Genomic DNA, 20,840 nt, shown 5'->3' on the forward strand with positions numbered 1-20,840 from the left:
CTGTTTCCTCACTCAAAAAGTAAGTTTGCCTTTTTATCTTCCTTTGGCGGCTATAATGTGGTTGGATATGTCACTTTACCTGTTAACAATTTCAACAAGGTCACGGTTTTCTTGATTATTATTGTTGTTGTCTTTATTATATATAAATTACATTGGTTTGGATTTAGAGAAAGAAGTATTAGGGTTCAATGCATGTAGACATGTTTCGGTTCATTGAACGTGGACATTTCGGAACGCCAAAAATGGTTTCAGCTTCCGTTTTCCACATTTTCCACATCTGAGATGTAGGATGACGTAGTTGGCAGACTGGGACACGCGTGAGAAAACGAGCCTATATTCTACAGTGAGATATTTAAACAAACCGTGTGGAGCAGCTAGCGTCAAATCTAACATATCATAGGAGTAATGATATATTTACTATATTTTTATATTATATGATATGGTACGTTCATATCATATGTTATATTAATTAAATGAATGAAATGTATTTTAATAAAAAAAGTTTAATTAACAGTTTTTTTTAAGTATTAATAAATCATAAAAGAAAAGAAAATGTTAAATAAGTTTAACTGATGTGGTTGTCTACCTAATTTACCACATAAAATAGTATGAGAATGTAATATACAAATATGATAAGAGTAGTATTATTCATATCATATATGCACCATTCCACTCTGCACACATAAAAAACTCTACAGTTTCGAAACTAGCTATACGTTTGCCAAAATAATCAAAGATCCTCATCCATCATTGCCAACTTGAAACTGTAACTAATAGTAAAACCAAAAAATTGTAACCCCTAAGGAACAAACCACCAAGGAAAACTATGTTCTACATTACTAAACTTAGCATATTCTATTCCATTCTCATGCATAGTTGTTAGTGCGTCATAGGGTTATCTTTTGGTTCGACTCTTATGTATCATGATTAAATTTGTGACATTGCACAAGATTAGTCAAGTCGAGAATCATTAAAAAATTTAATGTGATAAAAAAGAATACAAATTTATAAATAAACCCAATCCTAGACATGTATTTATAAAAAAACCCAAACACTATTTAAACATAGAAACACACCCAAAATCAACCCCAAAGTCAACAATTATATATTTTTTGGGTGTGTTTATAAATGGGTTTTGAGTGTGTGTAATAATGGATTTTGGGTGTGTTTATAAAGTGTTTTGGGTGTTGGGTTTTTTTATAATTTCAGCTCCCATTTTGGGTGTTTTAGTGAAACTCCCAAAAAAGAAATGCATTTACCTTGTGTTTTTTTTTAATGTACAACCCATTTAATACCGAAGCGGAATCAAAAAATTTAAATTGAGTCTAAATCCTTTATAGATTATAACTTGCTATAAGAAATAGCCATCAATGTTGGCTTGAAAAATAATTAATACAAGTTGTATAGGTGATAAATATATTTAATCATCCATCCTTATCTCCCAAATTCAATTATTAAATGCAATGCAATTTAATTGGACGTGAAATGGTGACCAAATCAAAATCCAATTAAGTCCTCTGAACTAAATTGTTAATTTAAACTAATCCACGGTTTCGTCATTCGTATTGTATTTCGTACACAAATCCTTGTATATCTCACACACTCTTCCTCGTCCAAAAAAAAAGCAATACAGAAAACGGAACGGGGACGTGAAAAGGGGCAGATTCATTTGAAAGAACGCGATCAAGCCCACATACATCAAAACCCACCCCCCCAAATGCGAACTCGCGGACTCATAACTGGTATGAGACGTAGCTATAAATAATGCACTGCGGCGTTTAGCCCTTCACATCATGTCGTCATCTTCATTTGCCACTTCTGTCTTCTATGTAAACACCATGAACACAATATGACAACACTATAGAGCAAATACCCAATTACCTTTCCCCTTCGTTATCTCTCTCTCTCTCTTTCTCTCTCTCTATATATATTTATTAAAAACAAGAAAAAGAAACCATTCACTTGAAACGTTTTCTCACAAAAGTGAAAGCGGATAGCTGATTGGGAGCTAACCCATTAAAGGGAGCAGAGCAAAGCACCCAAAAAGGGGAAGAAGAAAGCAAGGAAGTTGATAGCTAGCTATAGGCTATAGCATTAGAATTTAGAGAATTCAAATGGCAGCCAAGATTCCAGTGAGGTTTCAGAGAGTAGCAGAGGCTTTCGATGAGGTGGCGCGGGCGAGGCTCTGCGAGAGCAGTGGAAGCGAGCACTCGGCGGCGGCAGAGAGCTTTTCGGATTTATCGGCTCTTGTCAACTCTTTCATTGAAAGAGGAGATTTCAGAGAAGGGGATGCCCGTGAAGACATAAACAATACGGAGCAGTTGATGGATGACGAGTCGGAGGGTTATTGGTCTGATTCAGAGACCAAGAATACCCTTCAAAGCCTGCTTGATAAAAGTGACGAGGATGATGACGATGATGTGAAGCAGAGGATTTTTGCTGAGGTAGAAGTCGCAGTTGGAGGGGCTATTGGGGACAGGTCGTCCCCGGGGTTCAAGCGAAAGTTGATGGCTCATTTGCGCGACAAGGGTTTCGATGCTGGTGAGTAAAGTCTTTTTTCTTTTGATTCCTCTGCTCAGTTCTTGAAAGAAATAGGATTTATTTGACAGAAAATCTGTCTTTTAGTTCTCAAAATTTGAACCATTCATTCCTTCTTGTCCTTTCTGTTGAAAGATTGCAAATTTAATAAGTAAAAACTAGTTCAATTGGTTAAAATTTTGTGAAAGTTTCTTGATGCATTTTGAAAAATCCCAATTTCTTAAGATGCACTCTATAAACCCAATTGCAAATTGCTGAGATTGAGATTAATTACTAATTATGTTGTGCTTCCCAATTTTACAGGACTCTGCAAATCGAAGTGGGTGAAATCCAGCCGGTTCCCAGCAGGGGAATATGAATTTGTAGATGTCTATGTCGAAGGGACTCGTCACATTGTGGAACCATTCTTTGTGGGAGAATTCGAAATCGCTCGTCCCACGAGACAATACGAAGCGTTGCTCAGTGTCTTCCCGACGACATTCGTCGGACAAGTTGAGGAGCTGAAGAAAATTGTGAGGCTCATGTGCACCGCCATCAAAAAGTCGATGAAGAGCGTGGACATGCCAATGCCACCATGGAGGAGAAATGGGTACATGCAATCCAAATGGTTTGGCTCCTACAAGCGCACAACAAATGCAGTTCCAGCCAAGGAGTTGGAACACAATGAGAGCGTTGGTCTAAAGAGATCAACGGGGTTTGAGGCTTTGACCACAAAGGCTTATTATTGCAGAGATGCCTTCGCTAGCAAGAACGGCTTAAGAGTTGGGCATTTAACTGCTGCGTTTCAGGGCATCTGAGCATTCGTTTTGTCCTGTTTTAGTTTGGTAATATAAATTTTGAGAGTGTGATTCTTTTGGCTACCCCCTTGGGTAGTAATTTTGGAAACCATCCGGGTTTTGATTGGAACAATGTCTGTGAAATACCAATATATTTTTTTTGAATAAAATGTAAAATTAATTTGTCTCGTTTCGCTTGGGTCAAGTCGTATCAATTTGTCTAAGCCTTCTTCTCATGTTTATGATTCATCAGAATTTAAAGTCCAAAGTGAAATTTGTGATTTGTCTTGGAAATCCCCAAATGCATGACAAAATAAAAATGAAAAAATGTAGGCACCGATAGACGCAAACAGCTGGGAAATCAAAGCAAGTTTGCCTGGAAGGTACCCAAACGAAAAATTTGTTCATGTAAGAGAAGGTTCTCATGAAAAGGCTAAATCCTATGCCATTTCCCTCATCTCCCCTTCTCATATGATTCATTCGAATTGAAAACACCCCAAATTAAGAAGATGAAAAAAAAACAATTAAAAAGATTGTTTAATAAGAGAAAAGAAATGTGAGAAGCTCGGTAAGCAGATCCGTCGACAGAGCACAACGACCGGCCAGTAAACTTCTCATGAAATCGATTTAGCTACAGCCGCTTTGGCCAAATTCAAGAACAAGGTTACTGATTTTTGTATCAAACCCTTCTCTTGGTACAAGTAGCTCATACAATCTATAAACTTTCATTTTTGCAAAAACTAAAAGACATGCAGAGTTGAAGATTAGAGAAACCGAGAGGGAGAAAGAGAGAAAAGAAACGCTAAACGGCTGAAGAGTGAGAGAGCAATGTGATGCGACTCTCTCAAAACCCTAGGGGCTGCTTTATAATGAATGAATCTCGGATAAATGTTAAGTAGGGTGGAAGACGATTAGATCTCAGCCGCACATCTGTGATGTCAAGAATATCTTCCGGTGCTGCGGATGCAGATGTACTACTACCCAACACAATCGCCACCACTGCGCTGTCAAAATGTATCACTTGGGCTTCAAAATAGCTATTGAAATCTAGACCGTCCATTTGTGTCAGGCCCATATAAAGTACGGCTTGGAGTTGCTAACCTTTTTCCTTTTATTTTTTTGAAATCCAAAGCCAAGTGTCTTTGGATGATAACTAGCATATGCTGCTTTGAAATCTAGACCGTCCATTAGTGTTCTTTTGATTGACACCAGGAAGCCAAGTGTATTTGTTGTTGCTGTAAGATAATGAACAAGATGTGTTCAAAACAAAACAAGATCACACTGTCAAGAATGTTACACTCCTACAGCCGATGCAGCAAACTGAGAGAAAACATAAACATACGCATACACACTCGTCGCGCCATTCTACAAAAAAGATAGCCTGTAGTTTAACAGGAAATCAAGCGCTGACTAATTTACTCATACATGACGAACAGAAATCATGTTAGTCTAAGTTTGGAGCTCTTTCTTAGCCCCCGGCCCTTTCCCTTCTTTTGTGTGTTTATATCTGCATGCATCCAAGTAATAGGACGTTACATCATCTGGACAAAGCCCTTCAAAAATGAAATCCTATGGTTCTGCTAGCTGTATTCATTGGGATTTTCTTTGCTCCGGATTATAGGAACACCATCCTCCCTCCAAATGACCCGATCTTCACATAATGCTGTTATCACTTCCACATATATGCGATGCTCCTGAATTCAATAATGAAGCCAAATCAGAAAATTATTTGCATAGGATGCACATACTATCAAATCTATGAGTATAGCATCCAAAAAGAGGTCAGTATAAAAGAAAAAATGAAAGGGAGGTAGAAAAAGCATATTGTGGTCTGTCAGTGGTTCAGACAAATCAACAATTATAAATAAAAGTTTGTCATAAAATTGCATTACCTCCCGAAGAACCCTTGCTGCCAGCTCCTCCGCAGTGTCCTTGGCAAGCACAGGGACAACTCTTTGAGCAAGGATACGTCCCGTGTCGTAGTGCTCATCAACAAAATGTATTGTAGGGCCTGTGTATCTGACCAAAATGAAAGAAACATAATATTAGGTCTCCTCCTCATACATGGAAACAGCACAGTGTATCTTGAATAAGCGAAATTAGATTCAGAAGCTATTGAGTTTTGGCAATAGTAGCATACCTTGCTCCAGAAGCAATGACCGCCTTGTGGACCTTCATCCCATAATTACCTTTGCCTCCAAATGCTGGAAGAAGTGAGGGATGGATGTTCAGTATGGATCTGGGATAAGCTTGTATCAACTCTGCTGGTATAAGTTTTAGGTAACCAGCCAGGAGAACAAAGTCAACCTCAAATCTCCTGAGTATATAAGACATCAAAAGCTAATAAGCAATAAAACAATGCTTATAAAAACATTCACAGATAATTTATGCCATGCTAGCTTAAAAAAATTACAGCTCAATTTGGCCTATATTCTTAGGCTTATGAAACATGTGAGAACACATAAAAAGCAGGTACATTTAACCTACGCTACGGTCATAGAAGAGCTGGCAACTTTAGCCATAAAAATAAGTTGTGTTAAAGTGCAGGCAACACTCAATGTTATTTAGAATCTTTCCAATATGTGAAGAAGCTGAATTAGATTCAAATAATTTCCCAGTGTTAAGACTAGATATTTTGATGGCAGTGCTTATACAACAATGAGTTAATATATAAGACACTCCTCCTGGCTTAACAAAAATGTGAAGGAGCCTCACCTAAGGGTAGCAACAAGGTCAGCTGGAGATATTCCATCAGCATCAAGTTTTGTTTTGGGGAACAATATAACTGGGAGGCCCTTATCTCTTGCATAGTCAGCACCTCCGCAACCTGAATATACAATATTTGTATCAAAGATTTATACAATATATTTCTGAAGTTGCTAATTTGCTTTCTGTTTTCACCACACTCTCATTAGAAGAAAGAAATCAATGAGGACCTTTCCTCTATGAACATAAAATACTATTATATCTCAAATTGGTGTTTATCCAAGTTGCTAGAACAATATCAACAAGAAAATCAATTTCACACAATTCATAACAGATTTGGAGAGTGGAGGAGACCTTGTTTACTTGTGACTACAAGAACTATGTCTCCATGAATTGAACCCCGAAGACATGCTTCATGAATGGACCGGAAGTTGGAGCCTCCACCGGAAACGAAAACCGCAAGCTTTTTCCTTCTAATCCCACTTCTCAAATCTTCTTTATCAGAAGCAAGGAATTCAATGCTCTCTCCACTGTTCCTACACTGAAATACCTTCCCAGACAATGCACTTTTTGAAATAGAAGGGCAAGCTTTGAAGGAGACCCATTTTTGGGATTGAGCAAAAGAAGCAGAAGAAGAGGAAAGGGGAAATTTTACAAAGACTCGGGTTTTGGTATTTTGAATCGGTGGGGTTGAGCAAAACCCAGAAAGCAGACGCTGAGCTTCCATTGAAAGGATGAGAGGGAATGCTGCAATTAATTGAATAACTAAATACAATGAAAAACAGAATCTTTGGAGCCAAAAGACTTGCACAAATGTCCTAGAAGAAGCAGAAGAGTTTAAATGTGAAAAAAGGCTTTGATTTTGCTAGCGGCTGCCAGTGTCTGCCTTTTCTTTTCGCCGCTCGATCGAAGCAGGGGAGACGCTGGCTCTGCCAGTGTTTCTTCCTTTTTTAATTTTCGTTTTAATTTGTCTTTTTTTCTGTAACGTTTTGGTGTCTTGGCAAGGCCAGTTACTGAATAATGGCCCAGCCCATTCTGGAGCCTCGCATTCTTTTTGGGCTTGTTCTTGACGGATGCCAGAGGTCCAGTCAAAGGCTTACTGACAAAAATACATATCCGATTTTTCATTGTTTTTCTAGATAAGGGTATGGCATTGGCATATGCCAATACTAAACCTATTTTCTCATTTTTTTTTCTCAATTGTAATGTATAGGGGAGGAGTTTCGAATTCGGATGCAATAAGGCGGACAGAACTAATTCAAATTTAATTTTAAATATGTTTTTAGACACTAAATATCCGCATATTAAAAACACAGCTCAAATTTTTTAATATTCTGATTGCATCATACTACTCCACAATTCAAGTGTTTTGAATACCGGATCAAATACCCTATTTGTTAATTTAGTTTTCTCAAGACAAGTACACAATTAAGTAAATAATTTTTTTTAAAATTGTTTCCAATGATTGGTGAATGAAAGTGGAAACTAGAGAAGGGCCAAGTCCCAATCTGGTGAAGAGTCCACGTAAACGGCCCTGATTTAGCATCACGCGAGTAACAGTGTACGAGCGCCATCCAATCCTACCTAAACACGGAAACCATTAAAGGACGTACATCAAAACGCACACCCACCCATCTTTAGAGAGAGAAAGTGAGAAACAAAGCAAGAAAGATACAAAGAAACAAAGAATTTATATAGAAAAATCTTTTTAATTTTTTAAATTTCATCACGGATCGGACGCCCACCGAGTCGCCAGCGCAGAATCGGAGATCCATCAGCAAGATGGAGGGAGTTGGGGCCCGACTCGGGCGGTCCTCGACCCGGTACGGACCAGCCACGGTGTTCACTGGGCCGGTGAGGAAGTGGAAGAAGAAGTGGGTCCACGTAGCACCATCCTCTAACACCAACAACGCTAGTTCTACCACCCATCACTCTCATCAGATTAACGGCCACAACGGCACCTCTAACGGTAATAACGGCTCGCATCTCTTGCTTTACAAGTGGACCCCAATTACCCAAAGCCAAAACACAGCCATTAGCAACAATAATAACGCAGTCGCCAATGGCAATGGGGGGGACAAGGTTTCTGCAAAGGACGACGATGCATTGGCGGCTAACGAGGAGCCGCCTCGCCGAAAATTTAAATACATTCCGGTAATTTTCTGCGATTTTACTTATTTTATTAATTTTTGTTTAATTCTCTTGGAATTCTTGGATTTGGGGCTGATTATTGTCTGGGTGTTTTTTTTAGTCGTTTAATGAAAGCATTGTGGGTGATTGATTTGAATTCTTTATGTGTTTTCTTGGGGTTAATAATAATTTAGGGTTTGGTTTCAGGATCTTTGGAAAGGAGGTCTTTTTGGGTTGATTAGACACATTGGAATTTATGGGTTTATGTTTGCTTTTAATGTCTTTTGGGGCTGATAAGTGAGGATCTCGTGATTTGCATTAATGTTTGTCCTTGAGTTTAAAAAGGAATGATAGGTTATAGTGACTATTGGTTATACTCAATTGTACAATTTGAATTTGAGTTCTTAGTCGAGTTAAAGTGGTGGCTTAGCTTAGCTTGTAATTTGTAAAGGAACTACTTGAAGTTTTGCTACTAATACACTAGAGTTGTTATTGCATTTTGTTTGTGTATATTTTTTAATGTTCACACTCATGTTGTGAGTCATACTTACCGCAGCTCACAATCATCCATTTAAAACTGAAAAAGAATTAGCTCATTAGAGAGTTTTGTGTTTACCTAGTATGATTTGAGGAGAAGTGGGAACTTGTGGTTTTCACATTATGAATTTCTTGAGTTGCTTTATGATTAGTGATTTTGTAATTCTTGTAGAGGACGCAACAGTTACTGTTAATATATGAGACGAGCTACTGTGGACGAATTTATATGACATTAAGCTGAATGTTGTTTTAGTAATAAATGATTTTAGTACTTTGATAAAAGATAAGATGTTAAGGGTTGTAGTGATTACAAAATGCAGTTAGCGTTCTCACAAAGTTGATATTCAATCTCCGTTATCAAGAGGGGGTTTTTGGGGTTTACTTTGATATTTTATACTCTAGAGAATGCTCTACTGCTTATTATCAATTTTCCTTTTGGCATCTTGCTGAACTTTAGCGTATGGGAAAGAATTTCCAGCCATTCCTAAGTGGTCAGTAGCAAAATAACTTTTGTAAAAGCAGTGATGACGTTTTGATTACTACACATCGATAAGGATGTAGTTATGGAGCAATGTGATAATCAAAAGCTTACATGTCTACTGTGCTTATTACTACGGTTTATGTTAAAGATCTAGATTTATCTCTACAGATAAGCAAGACTCAGAGAAAACATTGATATGTGAATGCCTTTGTGGTGTTCCTGGGAATCTCTTATTTTCCCAGAATCTGCATTAGTGCTTGCTTGACTGAATCCTAATTTAGGAGCCAGCTATGTTTATAAAATTAGTAGTGTTTGTCCTCATTGGAAATTGGTGTCATGATCTTATTCCTATGGTGAGCTTCTGGAGGGAAAAGAGGTGGTTTACTTACACTGGATAGTTAGGAAAGTACTTGCATAGGGAGGTACCATGAATGAGTCAAACTTGAGTTTGTGATGTTGTGTACTTGTGCTTGGAGTGAGTATAACAGTTGAAAACAACAACGTAGAGGTTCTCTATGCTTGTTCGTGTGCTCTAGTGGATTATTGGAGGAACATATGTTTTACAAAGGATGACTCTTATGATCGTAATGGTATTGAGTTCATTGTGCTGTAACCATTAGTTTTCCAAGATTGGAATGTGGTTAACTGGATAGAATCAATTCGACTTTCTTAATTATTTTGTGTGATTTCGTTGTGGTTTTCTGTTGAATGATAACTTTGGCCATTTGACAAAGCAGATTGCTTTACTGGAAGAACAGCAACTTGAGGCTGCAGAACAGGTTGAAGATGAATCTAACTCTATCGATAATGAGCCAACTGAAACAGAGGCCACTCCCAAGAATGAGGTTTTAGATGAGAAACCTGACATTAATGATGTTCCTATGGAAGAAAATGAGGTAAAATGTTTGTAACTATTTTTATGCTTATGTTGTTTCCTACTATTTCTTGCTTAATGGAGACAACGTGCTTATTACGTGCATTGATGTATATGGAAAACCTAAATTGACTGATGAATATGGACATTTTTGGGAAGGAGGAAAACTTGATGGTTAGGTTTTCTGTATAAAAGGTGAACTATTATCAGTCTATATGGGCACTGGACTTTTCTGGTGGAGGGATTCCATTTAATTGTCGTTCTTTATATAGGAAATTGAGGAAAGGATATTGGCAGTAGAATTCCAAGATAAATCAAATGGGTTTGATTTCATTTTCTATTGACTATAACTTGTATTTTGGTTTCATTCTCAGGACAATAATCAGGTAGTATGCCAAGATCTGAATGAAAGCACTTTAGATTTAAGTTTGGGCTTGAATGCGCATGAAAGTGATAATGGTTCTGCTCTAAATACTGAACAAACCAGAAATGGTTAGTTGCAAAAGTAGGTTCAAGTATTGGTGAGCCTATGATTGGAGGTCTTCGAAAAATGGCACTCATAAACTTCAAAGGAGGAGCTAATTTGTTGGTGTCTAATTCTGAATTCAGTTTTCCCTTTGGCTTTATATTTTACCTATGGCCATATAGGGCAAGTGAATTTCAGTGGCATACGCATGTACTACTAGTCTTCATTTGATGTTTCATTGTTTAGCCGATTGCAAATTGCACCCATTTGGTATAAGATGCAAAACTTATACTTTCAACATTGAAATGATTGAATTTTTTTCCGCGGCCATTTTTGTTTACTTCTGAGACAGGAGATGTTGTACTTGGAAATTGTAGTGGGATTTTAAACTTTTGATTTATTAAACAAGAACTATGGTAAAGTTTAGTCTTACTATGCTTTAGTTCCTTGATTACACCAGTTGAAATGTCTTGCTATGTCGTTTCATGCGTGATTATGCTAATTATAATAGTTAGCATGTTAACAGAGATGTACCACCAGTTTTAACTTTGATGCAATTTCAGTGGCATGCTCTTCTATACGGCCAGCCTCTCAAGCTCCTTCCCTCTCTTACATGCTCTTAAAACTTCGGCAGACCTTCCTACTACTCCCTTCAGAATTTTATACTTCTTCTCATCCAAAGCTTGCTGACGCAACTCCTCAGGAGAAGCAGATCCATCACCACTCTGTAAATGATTAGGCTCATCAACAGAAAGACTTCTATGTATTTCTCCCACCCCATGCTCTTAATGCTGCATACTAGCAACCACATTACTGTTAGACTCTTGTCCTGATTCATTCCTATCATTACCGAGAATTTGGTTCAGAACTTCATCCTCAGGCTTTGATGTCAACTTCAAACTGCCTGCACAGAAAGTTAGAGGTTTGATACAGAAGGAACCATCAAAGGGTAGAGTAATTCAATCTTTTTCTATCTGCCTTTAAAATGAGGCAAGTGCAACAAAATCTATCTATACCATAATTCAGCAAAAAAGCATGTGGCAGAATCACAAAACTAGCAAAACTGGTGGCAGAACCGACAAATGTTCAACACAACAACAAATGAACTAACAACCTTAGAAGGAATCAAGATGGCACCTCTCCCAGCTCTAGTCTTGTGCTCATGTCTCTCAAAGCGTACTGCTTCTTCTAGCTTTTCACAAGGCTCACAAATGTGCACAGGCGAATCACCTTGCCCGCGTAAAAACATTTTTTGCTGGGTGCAGCTGTTGCAAAACAAGCCCCCACACCTCCGGCAATGATGCTGAAATTCCACATTGCATATAGCCAAGAATCAGAAAAAGACCTAGAGACTAGAAAGAAATATCACATTCAATCCTAGAATAACCTGCAAATAAGCTTAAGTTGGATAACAAGTCCTTTATATAATTAGAACACATTTCTTTGCACAACACAAACTATAAATCCCCGGTACATTCTTAAACGAAATAATCATAGGCCTGTACAAAACAAACAATCTACGACGGTGCCCACAAGGTTCTAAATGGAAAGCCACGAAGTGCAGTATCGAAATCACGGTTGAGTTCACATATAAACTTCATAAAAAAAACTCAAATTTTGAGGCATGGGTAATGAATAAACAAAAGAACTTGTCAAGAACTCATAGATGGGTCATTGGATCGGAGATGGAGGGAAGCATAAAAAATGAACCTTGCGATTGGTGAAGGTGAACTGAGAAGTAAATCCCTGATAGTGAGAGGCGTCAACCACCCAAGTATTCCCTCTCGGTGATGGCTTTGCCGGCAACCCAATCTGCTCCAACATCTTGACGAAGGTCAGCAGAGAAGTACCGCCGGGCGGCTATCGATAAATATATTAGGATATTTTAACCGTATAGCATGATAGTATAGCCGTTCGGCTATATTCGAAATATATTCGAATATTTAAATCATATACCCTTGACTATCTGGATATTTTAATGATATGGCGGCTGTCCTCTTGAAATATATTTGAATATTTAAATAGTATAGCCGATCGGCTATACTCATTCGAATATTTAATTATTACAGCCGATCGGCTATACTCTAAAGGATATTTTAACCGTATAGCACTCTTAAAAAATGTATTTGGATATTTAAGTAGTATAGCCGTTCGGCTATACCATGGAACTATATTCGAGTATTTAATTAGTACAGCCGCTCGGCTATATAGGATATTTTGACAGTATAGCCGTCCGGGTGTACGCTTGGAATATATTTGGATATTTAAATCGTATAGCGGTCCGGCTATACTCTGGAAATAAATTCGAATATTTAAATAGTACGGCCGCTCGGCTCTACGCTAAATATATTAGGATATTTAAACAGTATAGCCGTGCGGGAGTACTTTTGAAATATATTTGGATATTTAAATAGTATAGCCGTTCGGCTATACGCTGGAAATATATTGGAATATTTAAGTAGTACCACCGCGCCGCGAAACTCTCAATGTATAGCCGAACGCTTGAAATATATTGGAAAATTAGTAGTGTTCGGCTGGACGCTTGAAATATATTTGGATATTTAAAGAGTATAGCCGGTCGGCTATACGTTGGAAATATATTCCTTCCTTTAAGTAATACAGCCGCAGGCTATACTCTTTTCGAATATTTTAATAGTATAGCCTCCCGGCTATACGTTATATTCCGGGTATGTTATAGCCGTACGGCTGTACTCTCTCCCTCTCTCTTTGGATTTGGTACAACAGAAACAAAGAGGAGCTGCATATATTTCTTTACCTACCTTATTGGGACTTTCGACCAAATAAAAAAAATACGATTCCGAAGTTTGGAGTTAATTTAAGCTGGTCAGCGGGTTAATCATGCTTTCAAGTTTTTTTTTAGGGTTCTAATAAAGAAGAAAAACCCAATTCTCATTGCGACATCGCCAATATTTTGGATTGACCAAAAGAATCTGGGGAAATGGGGGAAGGGAATATGAACTGCGCAGAGCTACAAAAATGTAGAGCAAATGAAAGGAGTTCGGACCCCAAAAAGAAGAGAGAGTTTTGGAGAACAGAGATTATTGGTAAATTAGGGACTTTTGGTGTTCAACTATCCACTAACTTTCAGTTGCAAAATGACAAACAACAGAGAAGTACAAATACCCGTACCACATCTGACTATCCAAAGATCTCCGAGAAGGCAACCGTAAATCAGGGGTACCAAATTGAATTCAAAACAACGGAAGGGAAGTAGGCAACATGAGCCTTTGCACCCATGAGAAGATGTGCTCAGGACAATTTTCGTCATCATTCTTCAGCAGCAGCTGCTTCTGTTTCAGAGAAATATTGATATGCCCTTCCTTGTGTAATTTTGACGTTACATATTGGTTGTCGAATTGCTTAGTATGTTTTAGCAATCCCAATAATTGTGGTGTATGCTTGAGTTAAGGTTTGGCTAACAATACTTAAATATTAGATGCCCCATACATTGGCTGCCCTCACAGTTTACCACCTACCCCATCTGTAATTTAAGCGGACTATTTAAACTGATGCTGTGCTTTCAGCTTTTTTGGTGCTCAAGTAATGTTCATTGAAGACTAACTATGCTGTCCTGTATTCTCTGTATAACAAACAGGTGAAAGTTTGGTGCACACGGCAGGAAAGGAAACCAGCTAGTGTAAAAGGAACCTTTGCTGTTTTGTCCAAAAACCTTTACTCTCTTTGTTTTTGCATTTATGAAACAGGCACATTACACGATTTATCAGCCAACGCCAATCTCGAAGCTGAGGTCTGTGATTCATTTCATGCAGTACCGGAAATGGATAACATGAAAGGAACCGGAAATCCTTCTTCATGCTCTGAATCGATGCTCCCTTCAACTGAAGAAAGCCCTTCCTCTCCAGCATTTATACAACCCAATCTTCCTGCTGTCACAAATGTTGGGAAAGGTACAGGGGTGAGGAGTTACCCGCTGTGCAACAGGGTTAGAGTTTACACAGAATTTCTTGATATTGCATTCCCTAATCGCATAACGGTGCTGCCCGTTAGTGATGACAAGTGGGTGGCTTTCAGGTTGGAGTTCCCAAATGAAGAAAGCAATTAAGTTGAGTTGCTGGTGTTACCAGAATATTGTTTTTGATAAGACCTAGTTTTACCATGATATCCAACTAGACTTTCAGTTATGTTTAACCTAAACCTATGCTGGATGCTAGTTTTACCATGTGTCTGCTTAAATTTTGAGGCATGGGTAATGAATAAACAAAAGAACTTGTCAAGAACTCATAGATGGGTCATTGGATCGGAGATGGAGGGAAGCATAAAAAATGAACGTTGCGATTGGTGAAGGTGAACTGAGAAGTAAATCCCGGCGGTGAGGCGTCAACCACCAAGTATTCCCTCTCTGATGGCTTTGCGGCAACCCAATCTGCTCCAACATCTTGTGAAGGTCAACAGAGAATAGCGGCTATAAGATAAATATATTAGGATATTTTAACCGTATTGTGATATATAGCCGTTCGGCTATATTCGGAAATATATTCGAATATTTAAATCGTCTGACCGCAGCTATCGCTGGATATTTTAACAGTATGGCGGCTGTCCTCTTGAAATATATTTGAATATTTAAATAGTATAGCCGATCGGCTATACTCATTCGAATATTTAAATATTCCCCGATCGGCTATACTCTAAACGATATTTTAACCGCATAGCCGCGCGGCGGCACTCTTAAAATGTATTTGGATATTTAAGTAGTATAGCCGTTCGGCTACACCGTGGAACTATATTCGGGTATTTAATTAGTACAGCCGCTCGGCTATATAGGATATTTGACAGTATAGCCGTCCGGCTGTACTCTTGGAATATATTTGGATATTTAAATCGTATAGCCGTCCGGCTATACTCTGGAAATAAATTCGAATATTTAAATAGTACCGCCGCGAAACTCTCAATATATTCGGATATTTTAAGTACCTGCTCTGCTGGACGCTTGAAATATATTTGGATATTTAAATAGTATAGCCGGTCGGCTATACGTTGGAAATATATTCCTTTCTTTAATTAAAACAGCCGCAGGCTATACTCTTTTCGAATATTTTAATAGTATAGCCGCCCGGCTATACGTTATATTCTGGGTATGCTATAGCCGTACGGCTGTACTCTCTCCCTCTCTCTTTGGATTTGGTACATATATTTCTTTACCTACCTTATTGGGACTTTCGACCAAATAAAAAAAGGGAGTTTCACTAAAACACCCAAAATGGGGGTTGAAATTATAAAAAAACCCAAGCACTATTTAAACATATAAACACACCCAAAACCCATCATTACACACACTCAAAACCCATTTATAAACACACCCAAAAAGTTGACTTTGGGGTTGATTTTGGGTGTGTTTCTATGTTTAAATAGTGCTTGGGTTTTTTTATAAATATATGTCTAGGATTGGGTTTATTTATAAATTTGTAATAAAAAAAATACGATTCCGGAGTTTGGAGTTAATTTAAGCTGGTCAGCGGGTTAATCATGCTTTCAAGTTTTTTTTTTAGGGTTCTAATAAAGAAGAAAAACCCAATTCTCATTGCGACATTGCCAATATTTTGGATTGACCAAAAGAATCTGGGGAAATGGGGAAGGGAATATGAACTGCAGAGCTACAAAAATGTAGAGCAAATGAAAGGAGTTCGGACCCCAAAAAGAAGAGAGAGTTTTGGAGAACAGAGATTATTGGTAAATTAGGGACTTTTGGTGTTCAACTATCCACTAACTTTCAGTTGCAAAATGACAAACAACAGAGAAGTACAAATACCCGTACCACATCTGACTATCCAAAGATCTCCAAGAAGGCAACCGTAAATCAGGGGTACCAAATTGAATTCAAAACAACGGAAGGGAAGTAGGCAACATGAGCCTTTGCACCCATGAGAAGATGTGCTCAGGACTATTTAAAATGATGCTGTGCTTTCAGCTTTTTTGGTGCTCAAGGAATGTTCATTGAAGACTAACTATGCTGTCCTCTTCTCTGCATAACACACGCAGGTAAAAGTTTGGTGCACACGGCAGGAAAGGAAACTAGCTATAGTGTAAAAGGAACCTTGTTTTTTGTCCAAAAACCTTTATACTCTCTGTTTTTGCATTTATGAAACAGGCACATTACATGATTTATCAGCCAACGCCAATCACGAAGCTGAGGTCTGTGATTCATTTCATGCAGTACCGGGAATGGATAACATGAAAGAAACCGGAAATCCTTCTTCATGCTCTGAATCGATGCTCCCTTCAACTGAAGAAAGCCATTCCTCTCCAGCATTTATACAACCCAATCTTCCTGCTGTCACAAATGTTGGGAAAGGTACAGGGGTGAGGAGTTACTCGCTGTGCAACAGGGTTAGAGTTTACACAGAATTTCCTGATATTGCATTCCCTAATCGCATAACGGTGCTGCCTGTTAGTGTTGACAAGTGGGTGGCTTTCAGGTTGGAGTTCCCAAATGAAGAAAGCAATTAAGTTGAGTTGCTGGTGTTACCAGGATATTGGCTTTGATAAGACCTAGTTTTACCATGATATCCAACTAGACTTTCAGTTATGTTTAACCTAAACTTACGGCATGTATCTGCTTCTCATGCTGGATGCTGATCCCATTTGCACCAGTCTTATGAACTTTAAAGTTATGATTGAAACAATTTAGTATAAAATTACTTTTGGGAAAATTATCAAACATGACAATAATTTTTAACTGGTAAATCAAATTTTACAATGAAAATGTAAGTAAAGGAATTAGGGATAACCTTCTAATGGTCAAGCCCTTTTATTCATTCATGCATTTTTCATATGCATGCATGAGCAGTTATTACAGATTTACAGTTCTTGGCGTTTAATTTCCTGAATTGAATGGATTGTATGCTTGACATAGAACCAAAGTACCAGAACAAATAAAAATGCCAAACCCAGGTTCACCAGTATTTTCCTTGGCTGCTGCTTCATCTCCATAACCAGCCCATCCAGCACCTGCTTATAGTTATAGTTAAAAGAGCACTTCTCAACACCAGCATTGTCCTCAGGATGCCCAAATATTGCTCTTCTAAAGCTCCTCCTTTGTCGAATCCTATCATCATTTTAGGTAAGAAAGTATCACTAGCCGGGCTGAGAAGCAGATATATGATCTCTCAAAATCAAGTTTCTGGAGTCTAAAAGCACTAGCCGGGCTGCACGCATGGGTCTTACGCCTAGAGGAGTAATCGGGGGCCCATCTCTTATTTTGTTTTTTTTTCTTCAACAAATGAATGCAATTTTCCTTCTCAAAACCTAACTCTAACAAGAGCCATCTTCCAGCCCTCTCTCTCTCTCTCTCAGACTTCTTCTTCGATCCTCATCTCTCTGTCTCTCGCTCATAGCACCATCGTGATCTCTTCCCTGACCTTGGAGATTCCAAAATGGCGTTTTTTTTTTCTAGGCGCAGCGCCCTCCTATCCCGACCGCCTAGACCTCCTAGCGAGCCTAGCCCAGCCTAGCCCGCCTAGCCCCCGCTAAGAACATAGAGATCTTGGCCACCATCTGCATATACCCTCATGTCGCCACCTAGACCGCCTAGAGGCCGCCTAGACCGCCTAGCGAGCCTAGCCCCCGCCTAGCCCGCCTGGCCCCGCCTAGAACATAGAGATCTTGGCCACCATCTGCATATACCCTCATGTCGCCCTCCTAGACCGCCTAGAGGCTGCCTAGCGACCGCCTAGACCGCCTAGCCCCAGCCTAGCCCGCCTAGCCCCCGCCTAGAACATAGAGATCTTGGCCACCATCTGCATATACCCCAGTGTTTTCAAAATCATGCCTAATCGCTCGTCTGTTTAGCTTGCTGCACGTTTAGAAGAGTGAGGCGGCCGAGGCGGAGCGAGGCAGCTGTTTCTGCGTTCTGCAAATAGCGCGATGAAGAAGATGAAGTTGTTTTTTTTAAGGTTTTCTTCAATGGAACGACTTCGTTTTAAGGTTTTGGTTTCTTTATTTTAAGTTAAACGCAGTTTTGACTCCCCAACTATAACCTGGACCTATATATATATATATTATATACTATAACATTAATATTATAATGTTAAGAATGAAATCAGACTCCAGGATGAATTGCTATTTTTGCATATTCTCAGAGAGGAAAATATTGTGTCTTTGCGAGCATTGGGTTCCTACTTAAAGGAAAAACTTAGTACGTGGCTTAGCCCTGCTGCATTAGAGCTTCACCAGATCACATGGGATGATCCAGCCTCTTTGCTGGAAAAAAATTGTGGATTATGAGGTACTGAGTCTTCCTTGTCTCGTAACAAATTTGGGTATATTATATGTATGCAACCTTGATGTCGTCCTATTTTCGTTGAAGTTGCACTCATGAAGAATGTGGCTCAAACAGTACAGGTCAGTTTTATTTCAGCTTATTAGACTCTTCTTCTTCTTCTTTTCTTTCTCTTTTTTGTTTTCTGGTCAATGGTCATGTAGTAAATATCAGTGTGACAGGAAGTTTTGTGGGATGACCCTCCTAGTCCCGAATGTGAGGGCGCTTTGTTTTACTCCATATCATCAACTCTGGTGTGCATATTGTTACATTAATTATTATTTCTAGAATTTAAATAACCTTCAACTCTTTGTTTCCTTTTTGAAAGGGAATATTGACCTCTTATCTTCGGTTTTTTGCTTCCATTGCTTGAACTGAATACTGAAAAAATTCCACAGCCTGGCTTACAAGGGATCAACCTGGGAAGGTTTCTAATCAAACGTGTGATCACACTTGTGAAAAGAGAAATGACAAATATTTCTTTTTAAGTCTTGCTCATAGATTTTCTCACTGACACATGGCCTTTTCTTCCCTTTAAAATCAGACATTTGCGAGTCTCAGCCCCGTCCCAGGGCACATGCAGTGTCTCCTATCTAAGCTGGCTTCTCAATCAAAACTTTCTTAAGGTGAAGACGTATAACATGCGACTCTCAGCCCCATCCCAGGATGCTTCTGTGTAAGCTTCATACTGTAATGGCAAGTTACTTGATAACATTTTAAACTTTCAGGGAATTCACTTCTGGGAAAAACAGCATGGAAGTGTTGTTCAATTTATTAACTTCACCAAACCATGAGTGGACAAGTTCAGATAAATTGCTTTCAGCATTAAAACCCCCTCTAATAAAACTAAGTGAATTTTTCTCTCCTCTTTTTTCCTGCAAAACTGGTATAAATGGAGACGACGGCTAAGAGTGAATATTGTGTAATTGGCGATTACATCATACAAATTGCTTTTGTATTTTTGCACAAGCGTGTGTTCTATGTTAACTAATTATTGTTCCTTTGCCTCTAGGTACCTTCTGCAAGAGAAAAAGAAGGAAAAGCTCTGGATTCTGTTGCAAATTTTCACTACACAGTGAAGCTTTACGTCATTTAACTCAAGTTGGTTAACTTTTCCTCATATGGGCCTTTCTAGTTGTTGTTGTATAATATGATGGATTGGGTAAAACACCTAAGATGCATATATCAATTATGTTGCTTCAATTATTGAGGTTAGATACCAATGTATAGCCGGCTGGCTATACTATTAAAATTTTAGAATATATAAAAATGTATAGCCGCTCGGCTATACTATTTAAATATTGTAATACAGTAGTAAAGTATAGCCGCTCGGCTAAACTATTAAAATATTCGAATGTATTTTTACAGTATAGCCGGCGGCTATACTATTTATATATTATATTTCTCTGCCTAAACCCAAACCAGCCAGCAACTGGAGAAAGGCAAGATGAATCAACACCTCCTACTAGTCAGGATCTACTAACCAATGCCATCGGGAAACCTTCTATCAAAAGTTCTGAACTAGCATCCGACTTTTGTCCAATTCCTCATCTGCAGAGGACATTCTTCCAAACAGGGTTTCTCCCGCAGCCCAACTTGCTCTTATGTTATGTACTTGTCGGCTTAAATCGGGCTGAGCCCATTTCCTCCAACAGTTACCGCGCATTCGATTCCTTGTATTCTCTAACAGCTTCCTTCTACCCATGGATTTTTGTGGGAGAAGATGGCACAGCTTCTGTAAATGATGAACACATAAATCATCAAAAACATATGGAATGAAGCATTGCACTTCTGTTTTCGGGTTACTGTTCAAACAGAAACTGAACGGCAAATTGATAAACTTGGGCGCAAAGAGGAAAAAGCGACAAAGACGAGGAACAGAATGTGACACTGATAGTGAACTGGCTGCTGTAAATTTTTCTTCTTTACACTTTTGAATTTTAAATAGTATAGCCGAGCGGCTATACCTTTTAAATATTCGAATATATTTCAAACGTACAGCGGACGGCTATACTATTAAAATATTCGAATATATT

The 20,840-nt window shown here is 38.6% G+C and overlaps 3 protein-coding genes and 1 non-coding gene across 6 annotated transcripts; 2 read left to right on the forward strand and 2 right to left on the reverse strand.

Annotated features, from left to right (window-relative positions):
* Positions 1 to 1,972: 1,972 nt before the first annotated feature.
* On the forward strand, positions 1,973 to 3,503 carry LOC103327003 (phosphoenolpyruvate carboxylase, putative (DUF506)). The gene is made up of 2 exons (XM_008229271.3): positions 1,973 to 2,541; positions 2,842 to 3,503. Exons 1-2 carry the CDS (start codon positions 2,115 to 2,117, stop codon positions 3,333 to 3,335), a joined length of 921 nt encoding a protein of 306 aa, XP_008227493.2. The 5' UTR covers positions 1,973 to 2,114; the 3' UTR covers positions 3,336 to 3,503.
* Positions 3,504 to 3,866: 363 nt separating this feature from the next.
* On the reverse strand, positions 3,867 to 3,954 carry LOC148918342 (small nucleolar RNA snoR109). Its single transcript, XR_016125756.1, has one exon. It is a non-coding gene; the product is annotated as a small nucleolar RNA snoR109 (small nucleolar RNA).
* Positions 3,955 to 4,557: 603 nt separating this feature from the next.
* On the reverse strand, positions 4,558 to 6,957 carry LOC103327004 (Formyl transferase). The gene is made up of 5 exons (XM_008229272.3): positions 6,375 to 6,957; positions 6,030 to 6,141; positions 5,455 to 5,631; positions 5,207 to 5,333; positions 4,558 to 5,008 (listed from the first exon to the last, which is right to left on the reverse strand). The coding sequence occupies exons 1-5, from the start codon at positions 6,745 to 6,747 to the stop codon at positions 4,895 to 4,897; spliced, it is 903 nt and encodes a 300-aa protein (XP_008227494.2). The 5' UTR covers positions 6,748 to 6,957; the 3' UTR covers positions 4,558 to 4,894.
* A 678-nt stretch (positions 6,958 to 7,635) lies between these two features.
* On the forward strand, positions 7,636 to 20,113 carry LOC103327005 (uncharacterized). 3 transcript variants are annotated; one of them, XM_089049312.1, is made up of 3 exons: positions 7,636 to 8,174; positions 9,906 to 10,064; positions 19,817 to 20,113. In XM_089049312.1, the coding sequence occupies exons 1-3, from the start codon at positions 7,803 to 7,805 to the stop codon at positions 19,898 to 19,900; spliced, it is 615 nt and encodes a 204-aa protein (XP_088905438.1). In that variant the 5' UTR covers positions 7,636 to 7,802; the 3' UTR covers positions 19,901 to 20,113. The 3 variants fall into 3 exon arrangements, with proteins under 3 accessions (XP_088905438.1, XP_008227496.1, XP_008227495.1); XM_008229274.2 differs by lacking the exon at positions 19,817 to 20,113 and adding an exon at positions 11,072 to 11,327; XM_008229273.3 differs by lacking the exon at positions 19,817 to 20,113 and adding an exon at positions 10,417 to 10,940 and having other exon boundaries at positions 7,639 to 8,174.
* Positions 20,114 to 20,840: the final 727 nt, after the last annotated feature.

This window comes from Prunus mume, linkage group LG3 (assembly GCF_029339155.1).
Source record: "Prunus mume cultivar Tortuosa linkage group LG3, ASM2933915v1, whole genome shotgun sequence".
Taxonomy (NCBI): domain Eukaryota; kingdom Viridiplantae; phylum Streptophyta; class Magnoliopsida; order Rosales; family Rosaceae; genus Prunus; species Prunus mume.